Source organism: Ctenocephalides felis, unplaced genomic scaffold, assembly GCF_003426905.1.
Source record: "Ctenocephalides felis isolate EL2017-DRISC unplaced genomic scaffold, ASM342690v1 CF-g0.4_SCAFFOLD_01886, whole genome shotgun sequence".
Classification (NCBI taxonomy): domain Eukaryota; kingdom Metazoa; phylum Arthropoda; class Insecta; order Siphonaptera; family Pulicidae; genus Ctenocephalides; species Ctenocephalides felis.
In genome coordinates this window covers 109,596,014-109,622,831 of record NW_020538040.1, presented here as the reverse complement: position 1 = coordinate 109,622,831, position 26,818 = coordinate 109,596,014, and the positions used below count along the sequence as shown (strand labels likewise).

At 30.7% G+C, this 26,818-nt stretch overlaps 1 protein-coding gene across 1 annotated transcript in view; it reads right to left on the bottom strand.

Annotated features, from left to right (window-relative positions):
- The window catches only part of LOC113375681 (T-cell leukemia homeobox protein 3), a 168,697-nt gene that overhangs the window by 43,603 nt on the left and 98,276 nt on the right, over positions 1-26,818 (bottom strand). Inside the window, exon 3 of the mRNA XM_026615617.1 lies at positions 23,313-23,446. Coding sequence (XP_026471402.1) covers positions 23,313-23,446 — 134 coding nt within the window. The remainder of the gene's footprint in view (positions 1-23,312; positions 23,447-26,818) is intronic.

Here is a 26,818-nt window from a genome sequence, read left to right as displayed (position 1 = left end):
AATTCGTAAGTAGGACAAAATCATAAACAACCCGACAAAATCGTCTTAATGCGTAATGAAAATTTTGCAATTATTTGAATCTAAATATCTGAAGTTTTAAAATTTGAAATATAAATGTGAACAATTCCTTTATGTATTTGTAATACATCATACCATAACAACAGTAATTGTTGGATTTTAAAATATAACAATTAAAAGTATTTGGAGATTTTTAAACTGCGGTGCTGATAAACTCTGTAAAATAAGTTAAAGTAAATTTTGAAGAATAAACAACTTGCACAATGTGAGACATAAAGGCGCTAAAAACTTTTATTATATTTGTATCATAAATAAATGTATTCTACATAAAAATTAAAAAACATATCAAAAAGTTTTCATCCCAACATAAACAACTTATTAAAAACTTAATAAGCTAGGACGGAGCGCAAAAGTTCAATTCGACTTTGAGCAATTAACTTGGAAAAACCAAACCAATTACATCATAACAAATAACACGTATCCAACAAATATTTATCTGACTATGTTCAGTAAAACTCCCAGCTAATTAATCATTATACAATTGTGTTTTTTTGCTGTGTTTTTAAATCTGTCATCTACCCCGTCATCCTATTGACGCGGCAAAATGGAACAGCAAGGGGGCAAACAGATGCAATATCTTATATTTAATTTTGCAATGCAAAATATAAATTTTCTGAGTGCATTTTTAACACTGTAAATAACTTTGATCTGCTTTTTTGACAAAAATATTCTATTCTACCTAATTTATCTCTCGCAAAATTGCTTTTTAACCTTGATTTACTTCTTATTTACTATTTTTTATTATTTACAATTGTTTTCAATTGGTGCTTTTTACACTACCTATGTGTAGGTTTTTATAGAGATTATATATACAAAACTGTTGAACTTAACTTAAAAACTACATGTTACAGAAAAAAATAAATAACTATTATTTGACAATTATATTCAGGTACAGTAAACTAAAAATGAAAAAAATTAGATTCGTTACAAACTTGACAATGTGGCCGTTTATTTGTGGTAGCAAAGTAGTGTGATTTCTGGTTACAAATCATTTGCCCTCTACTTTAATATATATTCTTGATGATCTCTCATCAATGATCTATTCTGATTAAAGTTCTGTATGATTATGTGAAAATAATTTTATTTACACACAATAATTATGGTTGTTCTTCAAGCAACCAACTGATATGTATTTTATAATTTTATGTACCTACCCCATTGAATAATGTGTTGATTTTAAACAAGTATATAAATATTCATTTAAAAGTTTAAAACAAAAAAATGAAATAATCAACTTAAAAATAATATTTTTCAACATTTTAACTGATTTTATTATAATTATATTCGCTTTTGCTTTATAACAAAGAAAGTTACTTGTCATAACATCATTAGTAATATTCGCGCAAACTAATAAGCCTATATGAATCCGTTGTAAAATGCGTGTTAAAACGATTTTATAGTGTACATTCAACACTTGGCGAAATGATCTTCAGTTTGCACATCGTCGCATAAAACGAAATGTTTTTTTTTTACATTTATAGCCATTTAGAACCACTTTAATGTTCTTTCAGATGTTTTTTATATGAGGTTATACGAATACTCAAGAAAATCGTGTGGTATTTTTATCTAATAAGAAACACAAAATTTGCACATATACATTTTAATCACCAAAAAGAAAAATACTACGAAAGACCTAATGAAAATTCAGTATATGGTTAGTAATACTTCATGAGAAAAATATAAATGCAAAATAAAACTAAATATTTTTATAGGTTAAAACTAAAATTATTTATAGGTTTTAGGGAAAAGTCCCTGAGTGGCGGACACCTAAGGTAATTTATGAATAAATAAAAAAATATTTTACGAAATGTTTATTAAATTATGACTTAAGTTAGATAACAAAGTTAGAAATCAAACTAAATTAACAAAAACGCAACCTTTGCGGTAACAAGAAATATGATTTAAGAAAGTGGCACCTAGTACCGGACATTTCAAAATAACCTGCATTGAAGACATATGTACCCAACTCCATACTCTGAAATGTCTGCACATATGTTTTTGACAATTATTCTTAGATATTGCAAAAAAGTCACTATTATTTCATCCACCCTTTTGGCTGGACCACACCGATGCTCTCTCAGCTGGAGCATTCATCATAAGCTTTTCATTCTTTAACTAGGAAATACGAAAAATGGGCGTATGTAGTGACCGTTAACACTCATACAGAACAAAATTAAATAATTAGAATAAATTACGTCAATTTTCACAAGAAATATAAATATGTTTACTGTCCGGCGCTAAGGGACGACTTAGTGTTCCGGCGCTAATAGACAGACATTTTCTTTCATTTTGTGGTACCTACTAAAATTGTTTAAAATATCTAATGATATTCTATCATTTTACGTATAACAATCAAGTACTAATTTTATCTTTGAATGCCACTCAAATGTAAAAGCATCAATATACTAGAATTACTTGAAAAAATAATAATTATAATAACAATAATAAGTAATGAGTGCAATCTTCTGCTTTTTATAACTTCTGTTACTGTAAGTATTTTTAAATCTTTGAGGATCATATGGTTAACATATATTATACTAACAACTATCTGACTATGTTCAGTTAAACTCCCACCTAGATGTTGAAATGCGTATTTTTTATGTTTTTCAGAAAAACTTTTTCTGGTTCATTTTACACCATAGGTGAGGTAAAATGGGACAGTCAGAGGCTTCAAAGATCCAATGGCTTATTAACTTTCCGTAGGGCAAGTTATAGTAATCGCAAAAAAATTGAAAGAAATTAATGAAAATGTTTATATATCTTTACGTTTCAAACCCTTCTGAACATTTTGGCATATCTTAGAAAAAATTGATGTATGTGTGTGTGTTTGTATGTGTGTATGTATGTGTATGTGTATGTGTGTATGTGTGTGTATGTGTGTGTGTATGTGCGTGTATGTGTGTGTGTGCGGATACAATATTTCGTCGACGATTTCGGGAACACGAATGAATCGATTTGAATAATTCAAAAAACATTAGATTTGTGTTGATAAGGAGACGTGCTGATTAGTTTTTGGCGAAGGCAGGTCTAGCCATTCCAAAGATATAGGGCAAAAAGTGCCAAAAACGGTAACTCAGTTTTTAAGAGAACGGAGCGTCCGATTTGAATGATTCAAAAAACATTTTACTTGTATTAACAAGATGAAAACTGATTAAATTTTCATAAAGGCAGGTCAAGCGGTTTCGGAGATCTAGTAAGAAAAGTAAAAAAATGCCAATTGGCGATCAAAAATGATCATTAGACATATGCACAGATATTTTATAGAAATTTTAACAATAAATATAAATTTTGTTTACATTCCTATGGGTTTCGTACCAATATTTATCCGTTAGACGGCGACGCGGCGCTTACGCGTTTCGATATTTCGTCTCTATGCAGTTAAAGCAGTACGATTGCTTTGAAGAAAAGTTCAGAGTTTCCAAAATATTTCAAAATAATTTTTTCTTCAAAAAGTCTTTTTTTTACAAAAAAAAGTAAATTCTTGTCAAAAATTTATGGTTTCTCAAAAATCTAGTTTTTTCAGAGTAATGTTTTTTCAAAAATGTTAATCTTTTTAAAAAAATATAATTTTTGGTACGAAAAGTTCCAGAAATTTGCCTTAAGACAAAATGCTATTGAAAATATATTCTGTCTGTAAACTAAACAACAGTGCTCACAACCAAAAAAAACTAACAACGAAAGAAAATTGTTTATTTTCCAATAGACCGTCGTAAGAATAAAGGTAATGGTTGGTTACATAACATTTTCCTTCAACTTTCAAATATTGTTGTTGAAAATTCATCACTTTATTTGTTATTGAGATGTCGGTGATGGACCTTTTTAACCGCGGACCTTTACACCCTGCTCTACTCTATAATGAAATGCAGTATTAATACAAAAATCGTGATATATAAACTATTCAAACAACAACAAAAAATTATATTATCTTTTGTTTAACATTTATTATGAAAAACATGTGATTAATATTTCAAATCTAAGCAGTGACATATATAAATTACCTCTTTATATCCTAAAGAAAACAACTAAATAATAGTTAATAAATAAACCATTTATATTCCTTTAGATCCATTTAACAAAAATCATCCAGAAAACAATTATCATTCATATTCTATTCAACACTGTCGCATTCCGAAAGCCCAGGTACCCATGTAGAGAATGTGCTGATGCAGGCGATGTGTGTGGTTTAATTACAGGATTAATTCGTAATGAACGGATTATAGTTTCAACGAATATCAACACCGAGGGGGTTAAAATTGGTTTCGAAATGTTCGGAGCGATGTGCAGGTGCGATACACTGATAATGCGCCACCACACAGCACAGGGGCATAGGCGAGCGACTGTAGAGTATAAGGTAGGCTCGGGATTAATTCATTTGTTAAAGAAACATAAGGGTTCAAAAAAAATCTTAGTTGCAATTTGAAATTTCAAAGCTGTTTTAAAGTTGTCAATTAGTATTGTTTGAGCAGAAAATATGAATTATAACATAAAATAATTATTATGGAGCGGGTTAAATAAAAAGTCATGGTTATTGTCAGTACTTTCGGTCCAACCCATTTGAACCGCAAAAAAATAAAAACATTTATATACTACTTTGTTTTAAAACAACGATTAATTTTTTTCATGGAAACTTAATTATAAAAATCAAAAAAATTAAAATTTTAAAATTCTAAAATTTTAAAAACTGCTCAAGAGCTTTCAAGTCAAATTGGTCAAACCATAGTCAAATCCGTAATAGTTAGTTACTCTTGATTGAAGCCATCATCTTGATTATTGTTAGCGTTTATTACTAGTGTGATGATAATATGTTGATTTGTTTCTTGACGCTATTTACTAAATTTTCCGAATTTTACAAATTGAACACAATTAATAAAATTGTACTATTTGTAAAATATAGTAATCAACATAGGTTCCATATATTAACGCATTTTTGTAATTATAATACATGTCATTTTTGATGACAAAATCCCATCGCTTTTTAAATTTACCAAAAAACTTTAACACATGTTAAAAACTGCTTTGAGAAAAATGTGACATTTCTATCTTAAACTCCGAAGAGTAAATACATAGTTTCGACAACTTGTTAAATTATCATGGTTATTAGTGTGTTTTACCATTTGTGATTGATAAAATATATATTTTATCAATGTGCACATACTCATACCATGGATTAATAATGGTTTCAAATGCTATATTAGGATACAAAATTGTAAGTGTTTTATTATTATTATTATTATTATTATTATTATTATTGTTTTTCCATGAAATTTTCTTTCATATAATTTATTTAGTTTCAATTTTTATAGTTAATTTGATTACCACTGAATGATGGCTAAGATGCTAGCCGAAACGTATGGATTTTAAATAAATAAATTTTTAAAAAAACTCTCATACTATTTTTATTGATGTTACGCCCGAATATTAAACTCAAATTAAACAAATATATCAACATCAAATTCAAGACTATTCAAATATATATATATATATATATATATATATATATGTATATATATATATATATATATATATATATATAATATTTTCATCTACGTGTTTTGGCCACAAATGCTCTGCAATTGAACGCTACGTACGAATATTTTATTCAAAGCTGATACCTGTGCTGCTAGTGAATCATAGATTCTCTACATCGACATTGTTCTCTACAACTCGATAAATTGACAAAATTTACGTAAACGATTTGAAAACACAAAATACCTTTGGAAAAAGCTTGCAGCATTGATTATTTTAAATGTGGAATAAATGGAATTCTATTCTGAACGTTCTGTTATATAATTCTCACTAAATAAAGCGTGTAATATATCAAATGCATTTAAAAACGACATTCATATGCACTTCTAGAACTTTTATTTTTTCTCTCATAAGTTAATGAAACTGACATAAACGGTCTGATCGAGTTTCCATACAGAATTGACCCCACCCTGGTATTAAAATGATTTTGATGCCAATATTATTATTTGTGTATATTTTTCATCTTCTATTTAGAAAAAGTTGTATGAAATATAAATCATATAGTATATTAGTGCATTAAAATTAATAGCCTTTGTAATGATGCTAATTAAAAATTAGTCCAAACAACCGCACTACCCGAAAATTTGGAACAAAAATTTTTTTCATAATAATATAGTCCACACCGATGTGAATAGAACTGCGTTATTTGTTTGTCGATATCTTTTACAGTTTCGTCAAAAAACAACTTTAAAAAAAGGGCCACTTTCACATATTTTCAATGATATCTTGGCCAAATGATGAGCTACGGATTTGAAATTTCGTATGTAGAATTTTCTTGGAAATACATATAAAATCATTCAAATATTAGGGTGGGGTCAATTCTGTATGGAAACTCGATCAGACCCTTAAATTTTATCTGATTTCAAATTAACTATACATATTTTTTCCTATATTCTAAGTCAGTGACAGGATTTGATCCGAAGATCCCTGTCATGTGAATCGAACAGGCTACCAGTGAGCTATGCTGGTAAAGAAGTTCAAATTATATTTTTCAATATTACATACTGAAATTAATTCGAAAACGATTGAGAGGCCAATGTGATCCCATTTTTTTTTTTCAAAAAACTTTAAACCCGTGAATATTGAGAGACATAAATAACATTTATAGCCTAGAACTAAAATCAATTTATATGTTCTTATTTTCAAAACTATAGCAGCTTTAGTTTTTATATGTTGTTTCATTTTGTATCATCCACGTTGACCAATTCTGGAAGTGCCTAAAAACGAGTCAGATATTTTTAACTTCCTGTAGGGTAATTATAGTATTGGTCCGAAAATCGGAAAAGTGAATATTTGCATATCTTCACATTTCGAAGGTTTCTGAACATTTTGGCATACCTCATAAAAATGGATGTGTGTGTATGTTTTATATGTCCGCATTTTTTTGTCCTCGTTTTCGGGCGCACATATCAACCGATTTCAATGGTTCAAAAAACCTTTGATTTGTATTGATAAGGAAATGTGATGATTAGTTTTTGGCAAAGGCGGGTCTAGCCGTTACAGAGATACGAAGCAAAGAGTGCCGAAAATACAAATCGATTTTCTGAGAGAACGCAGTATCCGAATTGAAGCAAAAATAGAAACAATTTTTTTTTCCCAAAAGCTATTACTTTGTTGAAACACGCAGAAAGTTCTTTGAATCATTCAAATCGGACGCTTAGTTCTCTCAAAAACTGTAATTTTTGTTTCACATTTAGCTCTGTATCTTCGAAATGGCTGGGCCTGCCTTTGCTAAATACGAATCACCTCTTCTCCCAATCATTACAATTGAATGTTTTTAGATCATTCAAATCGGATACTCCGTTCTCTCAAAAACTCGATTTGTATTTTCTGCACTATTTGCTCCGTATCTCCGTAACGACTGGACCTGCTTTTGCCAAAAACTAATCAGCACATCTCCCTATCATTAGGAATCGAATGTTTTTTTAACCATTCAAATCGGTTGATCCATGCGCCCGAAAACGTGGACGAAAAAATGCGGACATACAAAACACATACACACATATCCATTTTTCTGATTATAAGGTATGCCTATAACTATCTCTTGTGTAATCGAATTGATAAATATTCAATAATTATGTATCTTGTCCACGTAAAGCATTACGAATTATTCACAATGCACATTTATCATATTTCAATTGTGAATGATATGTTCGATCTGGGTTCACAATTATGGAAGTGTCAAAAAAGCAAAAATATACATATATTCAACCAATAAAAAATAAAATTAATATGAATTAAGAACAAATATAGTTCCAGCTCAATCCGAGTTACTCTAAAAGACGTGCCCGAATTTTTCGAGAATAAAAGCATTCATTGTTATCATTTCGAAATTTACCAATTACAAGCTGCAATAAAGATGTAGCTCTGCAGGTGGGCTTCTCAGACGTGTTTAATCAGAGCATTATATTCATAATGCGACTGATTGTTTATCGACCGATCTGATTATCCTATTATTTCGGTACGGGCGCTGTCAACCGAAACGTTTATCAACCGGAAACGGTATCTTAAGACCCTAATTAGCCTAATCCCAATCCGCGATTCGACACATTAGAAAAATTAACAGACTGTTTATAGAATTCATAATAGATGTAATAAAAAATAAGTAAAGTGCAGTTCTTATAATTAACTAATCATGATTTATCTAGTCGAAATAGATCCAATAACTAACTAAACACTCAGCAGACATATTTGCTCGACAAAACAAATGTTTAACAAATATTTAACAACAAACCACAAATAGCCGTGATATTAATTATATTATAAAGAACGTATGTTTCTTGCAACTTTCTACCATTCTTGGTTTTAAAACATTTTTTTATTCTATAGTGTAGAACGAGGCACATAGGTCCAACATGGCTTTGAGTAATTATATTATGAAATTTAAACCAATTATATAACAACAATTTTTTGCTGGTTTTAAAAATTTGTCACCTAGTACTTTTTACCCCATAGTCGAGCTAAAATAGAACGGCCAGCAGGTCCACTGTCTTATTTTTAATCTTGAAAGAAATAATAGCAAAATTATTCAAATAATGCAAAATATAAATTTCATAGATACATTTTCTAAAGAGTTATCTGTAACAGTGTTACGTAACACTGTATATAATCTTGATCTTGATATATTTTGTCAGATATATTTATTTGCAGAGTTGAAATAACTATTCATTTGAATTATTTCTTATAAAATTGTTTTTTTATTAGACGAAAAATTTTCACTTTTCTGCGATTCACAAAGAATCGACTTGGCTAATAGTCGCGCTAGTCCTCATCGAGATACATCGATTAATAAACGCTAGTCCTCATCGAGATACATCAAAAAACTTTTAAATTTTTGGAATCGGTCCAGCCGTTTTCAAGAAAACGTCGATTTACGGCAAAATATCTGTCCACATACACAATCTCATTGGACTTGTTTTAGGTACTAGAAATTATTAAGTATTTGACACATCAGAAACTTTGAATAAAGTGCTAAAAATTACAGATACTCAAACAACTAACTAACTAGTGGTGTGTATGGCATCGTGCCTTAAGGCAAATTGCTGGAACTTTCCGTGGACAAATATGAAATGGTTTTAAATAGATTATTATAAATAAATACTGTAACATTGTCTAATATTCATAATAATTGCAAAGTTGTAAATATTTGTTTAAAGTATATTAGAACTTAAGTCAGATTTACAATTAAAATCTGACTTAAATTCTAATATACTTAAAATAAATAGAAATACAAATAATAAAATTATTTTGTTAAAAAAAAGCAGAAAGTTCTTTGAATCATTCAAATCGGACGCCTAATTCTCTCAAAAACTGCAATTTTTTGCACATTTAGCCCTGTATCTCCGAAACCGCTGGACCAGCCTTTGTCAAAAACTAATCACCACTTCTCCCCGTCATTGCGAATTGAATGTTTTTTGAATCATTCAAATCCGATGCTGCAATCTTTCAAAAACTCGATTTCTATTTTCTGCATTCTTTGCTCCGTATCTCCAAAACGGCTGGACCTGCCCTTGCCAAAAACTAATTAGCATATTTCCCTATCAATAGAAATCGAATGTTTTTTTAACCATTCACATCGCCCGAAAACGTAGACGAAAAATTGTATCCATACATACACACACACACATCCATTTTTTTTAGATATGACAATATGTTCAGAAACCTTCAAAACGTGAAGAAATGTAACAATTTTCAATTTCGTTTTATGGACGATTACAATAACTTACCCTACAGGATGTTAATTATAAATAAATAATAGAATAAACTGCAGATTAAACTACTCAGGATAGATATGATCATTATATGTCATAAATTTTTAAAATACCTAAGTATGAAAAATATTTGTTGAAGTAAAACTTCTTTAGGCGCGACTAAGGTGTAAATCCGTACAAATGCAACGGAAGTGCGTTACGGCAGATAAAATAAGATAAGAGTGGAGTGCCCATCGTTCTCGATGATATCATTTCTATACGGGTCGATTGTAATTAGTCCTCGCGTATGTAGATAGAGATTTGTCGTTGTATGCGTACCTATATCAACAATGAAATCGACATAGATAAATAAACATTTTAAAGTTACATTGTAGTACAAATCTTTATTTAATGAAAAATGCCTGAATACGAAGAATATTTTACCCTGTCTCCCGTAAATAATTATAATGAAAATAATAAAACAAACGCAGCATTTGCGCCGTGTATAAAACATAAGTTTATTGAAATATTTTCTATATTATTTGTAGTTTTTATAAGTCTTTGAAGTTATTGAAATGAAAAATTTTTTCCTGAAAATATATATCTGAATTATTTTTTATATATAAAAAAAGTTTAAAGAAGATTTTTTTTCCAAAAGCAATTGTTTTGTCAACACAAGCAGAAAGTTTTTTGAATCATTCAATTCGGATGCTTATTTCTCTCAAAAACTGCCATTTTTTGTATATTTAGCAGCCCTGTATCTTCAAAATTGCTGGGCCTGCGTTTGCCAAAAACTAATAACCATTTCTCCCAATTATTACAAATTGAATGCTTTTTAAATCATTTAAATCAGATGCTCCGTTCTCTCAAAAACTCGATTTCTATTTTCTGCACTCTTTGCTCTTTATCTCCGTATCGGCTGCATCTGCCTTTGCCAAAAACTAATCAGCACATCTCTCTATCAATTGAAATCGAATGTTTTTTGAACCGTTCAAATCGGTTGATCCGTGCGCCCGAAAACGTGAAAGAAAAAATGCGGACACACAAAACAAACACACACACACAACATCCATTTTTTTCTGAGGTATGCCAAAATGTTCAGAAACCTTGAAAACGTCGAGAAATGCAAAAATTTTCATTTTCGATTTTCGGCCCATTACTATAACTACCCTACGGGAGGTTAATTATTCAAGAATGCATTTGAATGATTGTAGTATACAATTAAATAACGTACATTTAAAAATGATATGTCTTGTCAACTAAACAACTATGCTCATTACCAAAAAAACTAACAACCAAAGAAAATACTTTTGTTATGGAGTTTCAAACGTTGCCGTTTATCTCGTGATAGCAACCTCGCAAGAATCAAGGTGATGGCTGATCACCTACTTTCGAATATTGTTTTTAAAAGATTTTTAACTTTACTTATTTTTGAGATATTGGTGGTGGAGCTTTTTATCCGCGGACCTTTAAGCTCCGCAATACAGTATATGTTACAGTAATTGTACTTAACGGAAAAATATATACAACCTCTTAAAAAGCTTACATGTGGGCGGGATAAAAAGGATCAACTGAACCTTTATCCTAGCAAAGGTGTGTAAAAAATAGTAAATAAAATAAAGTTAACAAAAGCAATTTTACCGAAGATAGGTTATATAAAGGGTTATACGAACTACAGTGTACCAAATGCAGTGTTATTTTTAAAATTTACTCATAAAATTTATATTTTCCATTAGTTGAATAATGTAGCTATTATTTCGTAAAATCCTATTAAAAGTAGAACATTGAATTTGTTTGCCCCCTGGCCGACATGTGACAAATTTTTGAAAGAAAACAGAACAAAATACCTTTCTACAATGTTAAATTAGCTGGCAATTTTACTGAACATAGTCATATACTTGTTTGTTTGATATGTGTTATTTATTGTGAATTGTGGTTTCACAATATAATTGCTCAAAGTCAAATTGGACCTTTGTGTCGCGTCCTACCCTATAGAAGTAATAGATATTCGATACGGGGATTTAAATAATGAATGTATGATAAATTGTCATTTTTTAGTAATTGTACTTCCTCTTTACATATATTTTTATTAGCTGTAAAATCATAATAAAAACTAGAAGTGTATGACATCGTGCTTTAAGGTAAATTCCTGAAACTTCCCGTGCCAAAAAATATTTTTTTTAAAAAAGATAATTTTTTTTTTAAACTTTGAAAAAAATAGATTTTTGAGAAATTTTTAATTTTGAAAAAGGGTTGACTTTTTTGAGAAAAAAGTTTTTCAAAAACTTTTCATAGCAATCGCAATGCTTTAGCTGCATAACGACGGAACATTCAAGCGCATAAGCGCCGCGTCGACGTCTAACGGACAAACGATGTTACGGAACCCATAAAAATGTAATCAAAATTGATACATATTATTAAAATCGCCATAAAAAATTGGATAATTTGATGTACACATGTCTAATGATTATTTTTGACCGCCAAACGAAACCGCTAAACCTGCCTTCCCAATTTCAGTTTTTCATCTTGTCAATACAAGTTAAATGTATTAAAAACTGAGTTACCATTTTTTGGCACTTTTTACGCCGTAGCTTAGGAACGGCTAGACCTGTCTTTGCCAAAAACTAATCAGCACTTCTCCTTGTTAACACAAAACAAATGTTTTTTAAATTATTCAAATCGGTTGATCGGTGTTCCCGAAATTGTCGATGAAAAATTGTATCCGCACACATACACATACATTAATTTTTTCTAAGGTATGCCAAAATATTCAGATACCTTTGAAACGTAAAGATATAACTTATCCCTACAGGAAGTTAATAATCCATTGTATTAAAACTAAATGAAATTTCATCGTACATCATCCTTAAAAATCAAAAGCATTTCTAATTACCATATATAAATACATTGGAATTAATAATAAATACCTTTCCATTATTCCAATTTCCAAACTAATTCTCTATTATCTTCATTGCGTGTAATGATTTATGTAATACGTAAGTCCAAGCAAGAATTAAACGTAAATGTATCTAAATAAATGACAGGTGATTTTCTTATCTCGACACTCATTATTCAACTGTACATTATATTCGAATCTGAGAGAACACACAAACACTATGAATAAACAAGAAGACAAAAAAACAGGACATATTAATACGCATATTACTCATGATTCATCAGGTACAAATGTTTGTTATATAAGGACGACTCATCAGATTATTTTGGATCTAAATCCCCCGCCCGGACAACCGGCTCGTCCGGACTTTTGAGCATGTGTTTGTCGCTGTTCAAAGCTTTTAATATCTTAATGGCCGAATCGCTTGGCACTAAGTAGACCGTGATTTTATATTCATAAAACAAAAACTGTTTTAATAAGATTTTTTGTCAAATTGTTCAACTGTTGAGTTCATTTCACTTGAGTACGAAGTTTGAATTCATATTCACTTTGTTTTAAATCAACTTAAAATTGAAATTTAAAAATTTAATCTTATTGTAAAGTTACGTGTATCATCATGATTTTTATGTAAAGCATTATGACTTATTCTATATTTTATATTTGGTTCTTATCAGAAAAATTCTCACACTATTTTTAAAAAGAGTTAAAGTTTAATACACTCTATGTGCAACTTTATTATTATTACCAATATTTTTATTATTATTATTATTTTTATTGTTTCAACAGCAATCAGAACTCTTATTTTACATGTTCTATAAGCTGTTTTTTAGTTCAAGACTCATGACCTAAGGTATTATTATGAGAGGCAGCCTATCGGTTCATCATTCTACGAGGTGTGGGGTTTATATATTAGCTCTTACGTCTAGTAGTTTACATATGATTGAATGATGCAACTATGTCCACTAAGGACAATTTCCACTTGGAATTATATTGTGATCTATAACCCCAAGTGGAAATTTGACATCAAAGTTGCCTGATGTCAGTCAGGAGAACCAGCGAATCTGGGACTACTTGATGATTCCAAAGGACTAACCGATATCGCCACCGCTGGCTCCACCAATAAAAATTGAACACAAATTATCTCTTGTGTCAATGCAAAGTAATATGATTATATTTAAATAATTATCTTAATAGGTAATAAAGTTAAATTTGTGAACGTTTTACGAATAATTTAAAATTTTGTTAATCTTTTACACTCGGATGCCGCCGCTCCGGCGGTAAATTACATATTAATTTCGGAATTCGCGAGTGGAAAAAAATTTTACTTTGCTTTTTCGGCCACATTTATCACATAAACTAAATAGCAAGAGTTCAGTATAATAATAAAGTAATTTGTTTAAACAACTAAAAAGTTCCTTAAACTTCTAGATAAATTTAAGTTTATTAAAAAACATAAAAGGTAGTAAAATATTTGAATATTAAATGTTTTCAAATATATTATTATAAATAGTGTAACTTTCACTATTTGCATTTCACTCCAACATCGAATCGATCACCAATGGGTGACCTTTCGACATTTTTTCCTTTATTTAATAAACCATCAAAATTACTGAATGTTTTATAAGAACGACAGTCAAAAAATAAAATCGAATACAAATCAAATCGTGAGTGGTGATAAAAAGTCTTTAGAAAAGTGTCGCGCGGTCGGTGATATGCCGATGACGCGACTCGAGACGTCTGGACGCAGGAATGCCGAGGTGTGATAAGACAAAAAGAAGGATCGACTTCCTCGCGGAGATCCTGCAATTCGACCGTTTCTGGTGCCAAAGCGATTTTACAAATTGTCTACAGTAATATAAGGAAAACATCTTATCTCATCTTATCGGTCAAGAAATAAAAAGTAGGTATAAGAACTGAGATAGAAGAAAGTAAAAATAATTTCTCAAGATGATGACTAAAAGTATATTTTTCAGAGTGCAGCAATTTAAAAAATAAAATATTATTTTTGTGGATTAAAATTATAAAACACTAATAAACATAAATCAAAATATTTTTTTTATTTTCATATAAATTTTATATTTTACATTTATATTTTATATTTATACATTTAATTTTTATATTTATACATCTTTTATTCTATATTAATCAGTATCAAGTATTTAGGAAGCCTAATCCCTTTTATATTTACTGTTACAAACATATACAAATAGTTATTATGACTTGATAAATTTTATTAAAAATACTATATCGCTCATTTAATAATTTATTCTTGGCAAAATATCGATATAACGCAACAATAAATAAATTTATTTTTTAACGTATTGGTTTCTTCAAATCCAGTACCAACTGCACAGTAATTGTACAAATTGTAAAAATTTAAATGTATTGTGTAATATCGATACCAACGTGTCCAAAATTCACAAAAAATATATGCATTTTTTTTAAAGTAATAGCTATAAACTGCAGTACTTAAAATGAAAACTGAAAGTAATTGGCGATATAAAAGAAAATATTTGAAACAAGTAAAAATGTGTGGTTTAAACTAGACATGAATTTATATTCATTTAGTGCAATTAGCATATTAAAACATATCGCATAGGGGAGGCTGGGTACGGTTGTATCACTTTGATTTGATCGGTAATAATTTTGTGAATTTACCAGCTGAGAAAAGAGAGAATTAAAAGGTAATTTAAACATTTTTTATGTCAAAATACTATAATACTATCCTTAAATACGATGTGTTAATCCTAAAATCGATTATCAAATCATACCGTTCAAACAACACACCAAAATGGTTTATGGAACTACAACATAATCATTTAAACAAAGCTCAAGAATAGTGTATAACATTATATAACAAAACATTTTTTTTTAACAAAGAAAACAAGAAATCTTTGTGATTTTTTTTCTCGTACTAAATTTTCCTTGAAAAGGACAGGATCCAGAACTACATGTCACAAGCGTATCCAACGCACACTGTTGAAAACAAATTATCTTTATGACTGAGCTAAATTATCCAGGCAAAAACTAAATGCTGGTAATTAACTACTAATGTTCCACTTACAACAAAATAGAACCTAAGTAATCTCTCTGTACACAAGTAAAAGTTATTATTAAAATAAATCAACAAAGAAACTGTTTTTGACTCTTTTAAAGCAATGCAGTCTAAATGTTAATGTAGGGCGCTGACTCAAAGAAATAATGGAAACTTGTTTAAACAGTAATAATTTATTTTTCTCCCTCAGGGCCTGGTCTCAAAAACAGTGTAGATTAGCTGTTATGGCGACTGTTACTACCGTACCTTAGCACAACCGTACCCAGTCTTCTCTAAATATCATTAGTTAGTTAAAATGCAACATAGCAAAATATTAAATATTTGAAAAAGCCGAACATACTCACAAAGTACTTTTACTGCCTCCGCGTTTTATCAATATCAATAAAAACTCCTTCATGTCCGTGGATGATGGATAATGAAATGGATAAATCTTACATTTAACAACACGTTTCTCAACCCAAAGCTCAAAATTCTTTTAAACGTGTCATAAAAAATAACACGCGCTTTATAAACTTTCCTCACATAAATGTAGCCATTTGAATAAATATCAGCAAATTGGCTTTTTAACTAGGCCTGGGTCCCAGTGCGGCCGAGCTAAAACATCTCTCGCGCATCTTAGCTCGCGCCTGCGGACGGAATGTAATATTCACATCCTGTATTATTCATCGGCTTTTAAACTGTCAAACCGTAACCCCACGCCTCTAGTCAGAATATCAGACAGTAGGGGATTGTATTATACGAACCTTTGGGGCCGCACGCAAATATCACTCAAGCCGCGGCAAAAAAGAGCGATCCCTAAAGACAAAAAACGCACTTTCATTCATATGTGTTTTAAGTATCTTTTTGTATATAAATGCGCATAACGTTTCGTGTAAATATTATGACATTTTTGAGCGGAGAAAAAATAAACTAGTTGGTATTGGTATTTTGCCTTGAGGTTCCCGATATGTGTAATTAATAGACTTTAATAAAAAATAAATAATTTTTTATGAGTGATTAAAAGTATTCCGAATGGATTTATTACACATAATTGAAAGCGAATGAACACATTAACTCTGAGTATTTTGAGCTAAAAGCAAAATTTCAAAAATAAATAATTTTTATAATTGAACCAGTTTCCATAGGACTTTAATGGTTTAGTATGTTCATTAAGGTTCGACGGTTTAAAAATTTTGAAAAAGAAATAAAAAAAAATAATAAAATCTTTTTTTTTTATTTTTCAAATTTTAGAAATTTTTCAGAATTTTCTAAAAATTAAAAATTTTCAAAATTCTAAAGTATTGATTATTAACTTCCCGTAGGGTAAGTTATAGTAATCGCAAAAAATCGAAAATGAAAATTTTTATATATCTTTACGTTTCAGATGTTTCTGAACATTTTGCCATACTTTACAATTAGAAAAAATGGATATATGGAAACTGATTTAATTTTTGGGAAGGCAGGTCTAGCAGGTCATGTTTATTAGACATATGTACATCAAATTATCAGATATTTATAAAAATTTTAATATTGTGTACACATTTTGTGTAAATTTTTTTGGGTTCCGTAACAAAATTTTTAATTCTGAAATTCATTTATATAGTTTAAACAAATGTCCTCGACATTTTCGACAGTATAGAATAACCAATTTTTATGATTAAAAAATCATTCGGTTCGAACACGATCGCGAGGCGTTTTTGCAAAAGGCAATTTTGCCGTTTCGGAGGTATGAAGCGTAAATAGTGTAAAAACGTTTATGCAGTTTTTGAGAGAATGGTTTATCCGATTAGATTCAAAAAACATTTTGTTTGAGTAGATGGTGTACAAAATTAAAATGTTTCAAAAAATTAAAATTTTCGAAATTTTTCATCATTTAAAAAAAAAAAACAAAATTTTGAAAAAGTAAAAAAAAAATATTTCTTAAAAAAATTTGAGATTTTTCAAAAATTTAAAAAAAATCGAATATTTTCAAAAATTTCCAAATTCTCAGGATATTAAAAAAAACTTTTTTTTTAAATTCCAAATAAAAATAAACTTCGAAAAAAAATTCTAAAAAATTTTAAACTTCAAAATTTTGAAAAAAATCTAAATTATCAAAAAGGACTCTTGTAAACGTACACATAAGTTGTTTATAAAATAAGCACTGATAAATTAACAGTATGTATTTATAATAAATAATCTATTAGAAAATCTTCAAAACAATTATTGATTATTTTCATTCCTCGAATGTTTAATTACGGTACGGAAAGTTCCAGCAATTTCCTTAAGACACGATGCCATGCGCACATATATAAGTTGCAGTATTTATAATAATAAATTATAATTTGCCAAAAGGCGCGATGCCATACACCACTAGTTTTACGTGACCCGGCAGTCATAAAGCACCTTGTCTTTAATTCATAATACCAAGTACTAAATTCAAAGACAAGATTCAGACTACATAACATAGTATCATGCTGGTATACTTCATTTCTGGTATGCTTCGTGAACTGCCTTCGGCAAGAGCATCAACTATTATTGAAGAATTAAAAAATGTTGTACAACATGTGTAATCTTATGTATAAAACATAAACAAATATCATAGTTTCGAATATCAATTCGCAGATAATTAAGTCATTAAATTCATAAAATAATAAAATGAATAAAAGTGAATAGTGAACGGAGGCAATTTTTTTTACAAAGAGCCGAAAAGCCATGACTAGACTGACTGACTTGGAAAAGATAAAAGTATTGGACTATTGAGTTGATTGGTCCAAGAATGTTAAATATGTTGGAGTAACCTTGGACCGTAGACTCAGCTTCACAAAACACATTAATATCAAAATTGGACAGACGTACGAGATGTTAAATCTACTGAGACCTCTCTTGAACGATAACAGCTATATTTCACACTAATCAGATATATAATGATATATGCTGCTTCAGCATGGAACGCGACGACTAAGACTAACTTACAAAAACTAAAGACAATAAAACACTGCGACTAGTACTCAACAAAATAAAGGACCAACTGACTAGACTTGCGCACCATCAATACTCGACCACATAAAGAAGCTCACTACCTTAAATGTGAGGATCACCATGATACCGACATCGCGGGTCACGGCCAATTTACTAAAGACACAGTTTGGTGTGGCAAACATGCCATGCCGAACTTTATCCTTAGCGACCCACAGCAGCAAATGATACTTGGATCGTCACTCTGATTTTTCTTCAAAGCGAATAAATCTTTTGTTTTTTGTAATTGTTTATTATTATAAATATTGCTATGCGATTTTTTGAGAAAATTTTCCTTTCCTCTTTTTTTGTCACACAATTATGGCATACTTTTATATTCTAAATACGTATTATTTTTTACTAGAATAGATATGACGGATACTATACCTATGGGTAAATATACAAACGAAATAAAGAATGTTATGTACATATTTATATTTATTGAAATATATGTTTTTGATATAAAAAATAAAATAATTAAGATAACATTAACACGTAAGTTCAATCGGTACATAAAACAAAATAAAATGGTTAAATTTTAGATTTTTTTTTAATAAAATTATTAAAACAACTCACATCAACATCTTTCAACATGCAATATAATTGCAAATTGAAAATTGTGTTGCTATAATATTTTGTGCCATGTGCCAAATTTTACGTAAATGCATCTTTGCAATATTTTGTTAACTTAATGAAATAAATTTACAAAACGAAATCAAACGATAACAACGCGCTCATATCAACCAATCTTAAGGTTTCAAAGCATAGTCTTTTGATTTGCCTTCAGCGAAGGAGGTAATTAAGGTAATTTAAGAACTCAACACAACTTTCATACCTTTATTACAAAACGGAATACAGATACATTAAATTTAATTATTTGGTTATGTGTCCTTTTTGACGTACAGAGAGCGACTGCTAGATCTAAAGATCAGCCGGAAATATAGAGTCTATAGAAACGCATAGAGTGGAACTCGATTGTCAACTCCATAGATGAATATAGTTGGCCCATAGAGGTATAAATGTGACTCTAGATAGATAAGGGTGTCGGCACATAACAATACCTTAGAAACATGTATATATACCGAGCTAATCAACGCCGGTTCTTATCGAATTACATAGATTAGCTTTTAAATTTTTGAAATCGGTCGAGATGATTTTGAGAAAACGTCGATGTAAGGTCAAAAATCGGCTCACACACAGCCACATATACGCACAAATATATAATTGAATATTCTTGATCCTCCCCCCACAAAGTAATGCCTAACCGCGGTTTCCGTGGGGACCAGAGACAAGGGCTAAGCGGAGGTTTTATTTAGTATTATACACGGGCGGTATTGAATCCGATATACCCAGACAAAACACCAGTCTGGGATGCATAAAGGCATTTCCTTCGCTATACAAAAAACACACACATATATATAAATATATATATATATATATATATATATATATATATATATATATATATATATATATATATATATATATATATTATATTTGGTCTCATTCGATTCAGAATGACTTGAAACGTTGGGAAAACATAAAATTAGCAAATCTGATTTTGTCGAAAAAACATAACCTACTCCTTCGAAACGTTGAAAATGTCATTTGGCGGCCAAAAATGGTCATTAGATACATCACATTATCGGACATTTAACAGTTAGTCTACGAAACGGCGCTTTCGCGCTACGATATTTCGAATCTAAAAAAGCTACGCAGTGATCGCTGTCATTTTAGTGAGAGTTTGTCGGAGCAAATGCTTCGTTTTTGGGAAAAGTAAGAATTACTGGTTTCAAATATTCATAAACTTCAAAATCTTCAAAATATTTTTCTTTTAAAGTCGATTTTATTAATTTTTTTTTTTTGAATTTCAAATTTTTCAAATGTTTTCTAAATTTAAAAAAAAGAATCAAAATTTTCAAAAGTTGCTAAAATTCGAATCAAATCTTATTTTAGTTAGACTAATGAAACATCGATAATTTGATATGTGGCAAATGTGATATGAGGAACTTAAAGTAAGACTATTGTCCTTGTCTCTTAAAAATCGAAATGGAACATTTGTTTTTTCATTTCGGTCTTTTAACAACCAAGAATCTTAATCATCAGTATTGCTTAAAGACACCTATATGATGAAAAAACAGTATTGTAACGGCTCGAAAACTGATTTAATACAAATTAATAAATAATAAAGACATTCATAAAGCTTTTTTTTTAAAAAAATACAACAAGTACAAAATACTACGAATGGAATAGAAAATTATTATATAATAACCAGTTACAAGATATATCTCATATTGAATATGACTCACGTCAAATAAGAAAAAATTGTGTATAAAATGTTTAACATAAGACAAGTATTAATTTTCGATTATATTAAACAAATAACATTATATTATTTATTTTCAAACTTTTTTTCTAAAAATATCAGTAAGCAAAACATGTTTTTGACATGGAAGTATCTTATCGAATATTTTATTCATATGTATTGTAATTGAATATAAAAATAATCCATTAAGATAAGAGAGATTCATTAGCTGTCAGATTTGTATCTGCATTGCTAATTTTTATTCGGTCACTATTTGGTCTGCGGCTGAATATAATTAAGATAAATTTTAAATATGCACATGTTGACATCTGTTCGAAAGATTCTAACTGTATTGAAAATTGATTCATAGAAATTAAAAAAATGTATAAAAACATGAAACATTCACACAAGTGATTTTTTAGACATAAAGCAATACTGTTATATAAATAAAAGTATTTTACTTTAATAAAATTCCATGATTCAACAGCTTTTTATTCATGTTCAGAAAGCATATGTACAGAGTAGAATTTGTACATAATACAGAGGCCTTTAGTTATATAAAACAGGACTATTTACGTATTAATAATAATCATGTTGTTTCTCATTGACATTTTACACTACAGTATCCAAGTGGAATATTTTCAATTAGGAATATATTTTTGATCGACAAGTTTATGTGGAAATTAGTATCAATACTAATATCAGGTTGATCTGAGCGCGAAAGCGAATCGTGTTCCTTTTCGACGATGGGGTAACAAATAATACATAAAGAAATATTTTCATAAAATGAATTTAGTTAAAACTAGAATACTGTTTCGTATATACCAGTAAAAACAGATTCCCTTCTTTTGTGTTACTATCAATAGGGGCGGAGTTGAATTTTAAGAGGGGTTTTTAAATAAAACAAAAATCTTATTAAAAATTTACGAACTCCATTTTATAAACTCTTATGCGACTACTCATGCTGCGTCGTTGAGTTTTGTATGCGAAAGTTAAAAATGACAAAGTTATGTAATGGCTTTGCTGCGCTGAAGTTATGGCTGGAATGGCTCAGTCAGTAGCGTGCACAACTCACACGCCAAGGTTACGAAAATTTCTTGCTTTGAGATAGAAAAGAATCAGATTAATAACATCATTTTTCATCTCGAATGCTATCAGTGAGTTCTTGACTGAATTTTGATTGATATTTTATGAGCTTTTGAAGAAGCTTAATTTTATCAAGGGCTGTAAAACTTAAACACATATTTTTTAATGTATTGGATAAATTTTCCGATGTTTTAAAAAAGGGGATTTAAATAATACATGCATGCATTCAAATTGGAAATTTTGAATTTCAAACTGGTCGTATTTTTGTGGACGTTTTTCACTGAATTTCGATTAAGATTTTTTGAAGTTAGAGCTTATTGTTTTTTTTTCTTAAAATATTTTATTTTTTTTATTTTCATTACGGATTGAGCAGCTCTAACACCCTTTTGATTTTTTTGAAAACATTTTTTTTATTTTTTTACTAGACACTCATTATTAATCATAATTTATACCTATAGATACTGCAGAAATAATAATAATAGAAATATAAAAATTGATATATCTAGTGGTGATGGCATCGTGACTTAAGGCTTAAGGAACTCCCCGTACCGCAATGAAATATTTGAGAAATATTAAATATTTTTGAATAGATTATTATATATATATATTGTAACTTACATTATTCGTTTTTTATAGACAAAGTATAAGAGCTAATCAATTGAACGACGACGATTACATATGTTCACCGAAAAGTAAATAAAGGACATATTGAAGTATGTAAGTAAGCTTTAGAACTTTAGTTAGAATTAAAATTAAAATCTGAATTATTTTCGATATCAAATAAAATATTTTATGTAAATTTAAAAAAAAAATGCATTGGGTATAAAGCGTAGTTTTACTTTAAAAAATCCCTTATAATTAATTGATGAGATATATAATTTTTTTTAGAAAAATAGCAAAAAAACATATTTCTATAATTAGACAAAAACTATGAAAATTTCGGAACATATCGCAAACGACAAGTTTCAACAGTTTACAACGCATCTTGCTAACACCCAGAAAACATAAACAAACTCAGAAATAAATATTTCTAATAACTGCCAGTTACAAAATTAATTTTTAAAAAGTTAATAAAAATATAAAATGTCTGAAAGTTTTGTTTTGGTAAAATACTAAATGTTAGTGAATCAATTTCAAGAATTTTGTTTATTATTTTTAATTTTCATTTACTGTATTAATTAAGATGAATGAATTTCTTACCTCCACTTGGTTCGCCTGTTTTGGAACCACGTTTTGACTTGCGCGTCTGTCATTTTCAAACCTCGCGCTAATGCAGCGCGTTCTGCAGAAGCGAGGTATTTTTGTTTATGAAACCTCTTTTCCAGTTCTGCTACCTACGAAGAGATATAAATCAATTTTTAATTTGTTCACGCCTTCACAGTTGAACCACAACATTTTGGCTAATTGACAATTCAAACGATATATCATTCTTCATGATAAAATATAGACTAGAAAACGAATAGAACTAAAATTAGTAAGTATTTGATAAAAATTAAAATAGCTTAAATTTAAAATTTCAATGTATGCAGTAAAGCAAAATCTAAAGTTTTGTAGAATGGTCCAACACCATTAACTCAAAAACAAATAATTATGGCTTTTTTTACGACACAATTTTGAACTAGATATCTAATTATGTGTAATCAGCCATTATCTTAAATCTAATTGCACGTTTGTGCCCAATCCTACCCTATGTAAAATATTCTTATTTTACTATATTAAAAAATATATCATAGTGTCAATAACAATACAGAAAGTTTTTTTATAAATTTTATTGGCTTACATACAATCAAGTATTAATTGCATTATTGCATCATATAAATGCGATTTTATTTATTAACTTTCCGTAGAGTAAAGTTTTTATATTTCTTTACATGCCAAAGGTCTGAACATTTTGCAATACCTTAGAAAAAATGTATATGTGTGTGTGTGTGTCTTTTTTTTTTTTGTATAGCGAAGAAAATACGTTTACGTATTCAACAGACGCAAATTGTCTGGATATGCCGGACACAACAATGTTAATACCAACTAAAACCGCCGCTTTCCCCAGGCCTTGGAGCTCCCACGGAAACCGCCGTTAGGCATTACTTCGTGGGGGAGGATCTACCAACTGCATTTTTTTCTAAAACCTAAGATGTCATACATCTTTCACTTGCTTTTTTCCTTCCAATGTGACGCAGTGCTATGAAGACTTCTGTAACATTGCTTCCGTTAGCGTTTTTGGTCGAATTCACTGCTTTAGAATTGTTTCTCGTTTATTCCGCTGTGTACTAAAGCCTCGACACTCAAAGAAAACATGCTCTGCACCTTTATTAACTTCTTTGCAAACTGGGCACTTGGAAGTATCATCGTGCTTAGAGCGATGAAGATAATCCCGAAAGCAGCCGCGTCCAGGCAGCATCTGCGTTAGATAGTAGTTGAACTCTCCATGCCTCCGGTTCAGCCAAATGTCAATCTTAGGTATGTGACGGTGCGTCCATCTACCCTTTTCTGCGGCATCCCACTATAGTTGACAACGTCTTATGCTATTTTGACGTTCTTCGGTTTTGAGATCCTCAGCGCTTTGTATCGGTGATCTGCGTTGGTAAAGGTATCGTCTTTCTTCAGCTGAACTCTATGAGGCAAAGATCCTGCAATTACACACACTGCTTCCTCAGATATTGGGCGAAATACGCCTATTACTCTTAAGGCACTTAGGCCTTAACCAAACTTAGGTATACAGAACCAAAATTTCTCCATGCTTCTTGAAGCTCTAGTGCAACTGCCCAAATAGGTACTCCATAAGTGAGATATATAGTTTCTATGATTTTTGTGCTAGTGATGAGTACTGCTTCTGTCTTCTGATTAGCTAGTTAAAGATTTTCAGTATCTATCCAGAGATTTACTATCTCTAAGGTTACGTTGAACAAATGGCGTATTTCATCTAGGTATTTCGCGACGATTACTACGGCTACGCCGTCATTTCTTTAGTCGCAAAAGCCCAAGAACTGAGCCTTCACGAATTATTTGTTCGAATATCTTACCAATCGTATCCAACATGAGTGAACGGTAGGATGACGGTTCTTCTAGGTGCTTATATCTCTTAGGGAGAAGTACAAGTCGTTGTTGTTTCCACTTTCTGAGAAAAGTCCCTTCTTTTAGGCATGCGTTGTAGACGTCTAAGAATAGTGACGGCGTTGCCTTAATGATGGTATTTAAAGCTATGTTAAGGATTCCATCCAATCCCCGAGCTTCATTTTCCTACACGGTTATAAGCATCCACTAGTGACTTTTTCTGTGACTGGTGGAATGTAATCCAGTTCGCTTGGCGCAAGCTGATACCTAAAACTGCGTTGCTGTGGAAACAACGCATCTACGACTTTCTAAAGGAATTGAGGACACGTAGGTGTCTGCACTTGTTCTTTTTTCAGCCGAGTCATAACCACCTTGAAAGGCCTACCCCACATGTCTTTGTCCACTTCACATATAAGCTCTGTCTTTGCTTTCTTTTTTGCCTTATTCAATACACGACGAGATTTCTTGTACTGTGCAAACAGTTCCTCAAAGTTAGGCCGTTGATAGCCACTCTGGGATATTCTTCTTTTTTAAGGCACTCTTTACAAAGGGCACTGATGTGATCGTTCCACCAGTACAGTGAGTTTATGCTACCTTCACGATGCATACTGGCGTCACAGGCCTGGGTCATTTTTTTCATCAGATCCTTGGTACTTTTTTCTGCGCATTCCTTGACGATTGAGTTGCTATCGAGTGCAATTAACAATGCATCTCGGGCAAGAGGTTTTGCTCTCCAGCCAGCGTGACTTGCGTTATAGATCTTCTAATGTATTAGAAGAGTTTCGCATGATGATCGCTGACAGTGTAGATATCCATCACCCTCCAATTAGGGTTACCTCTGATGAGGCCAGAAAGTCAGTAAATTCCGCAATGAAAATGCTAGTTGTAAAAGCGGATGCCAGCTACTAATGCTGATACAAAACCAACACAGTCATTGGTAACTGTACTCTGAAAGGGGAGTTTGCCACATGACCAAATTACGGCTTTAGAGGTTGTGTCTGCTTCCCATAGTTGACAAGTTAAATGCTTGTATGGCTCTCCTAAAAGCGCAAGGTCAAGCTTCAGTTCTCGTACCGTCTGCATAAGTAGGTCATGTGCAGCTTCTTAATGATTTAGATCTGGCTTCAGTATGCAGTTATGCTTATTTATTTGTCTTCTCAAGTGCTTATTGACATACCGGGCATGTGCAGGCTCCAGCATGATGGGCAGCATCCACTGCGCTTCGATGTTCAGCCCATAGTGTACATTTTGCTTGGTTTGGATAGCTAGCAATTTTGTGCTCCTCTTGACCGCACCTAATGCAAAGGTTTGAACGGTTCACTTTACTTCTGCACTGCAATCCGTGATAACCAAAAGCCCAACATTTAAAGCACTGAATTGGCTTATTAAATGTTCTAATGCGGCAGTTCACCCATCGAATTCGAATTTTGCCGACTCTATCCAACAATTTCTGCGCCATGGCCGCTGGTAATGTTACTGTAGCAACTCCAGAACTACGTAGTGGGTGACTCTGTAGGCTTTAGGCACCTTGATTGCCTCCAGTGGTGTTTTACAAGCTTCTTCAGCTGCTTTTTTCAGAGCAGTCTGAATGTCGGCCTTAGTTGCTTCGTCATCAATGCCTCTAATTTTGATTGTCACCTATGGCCCCCACTTTG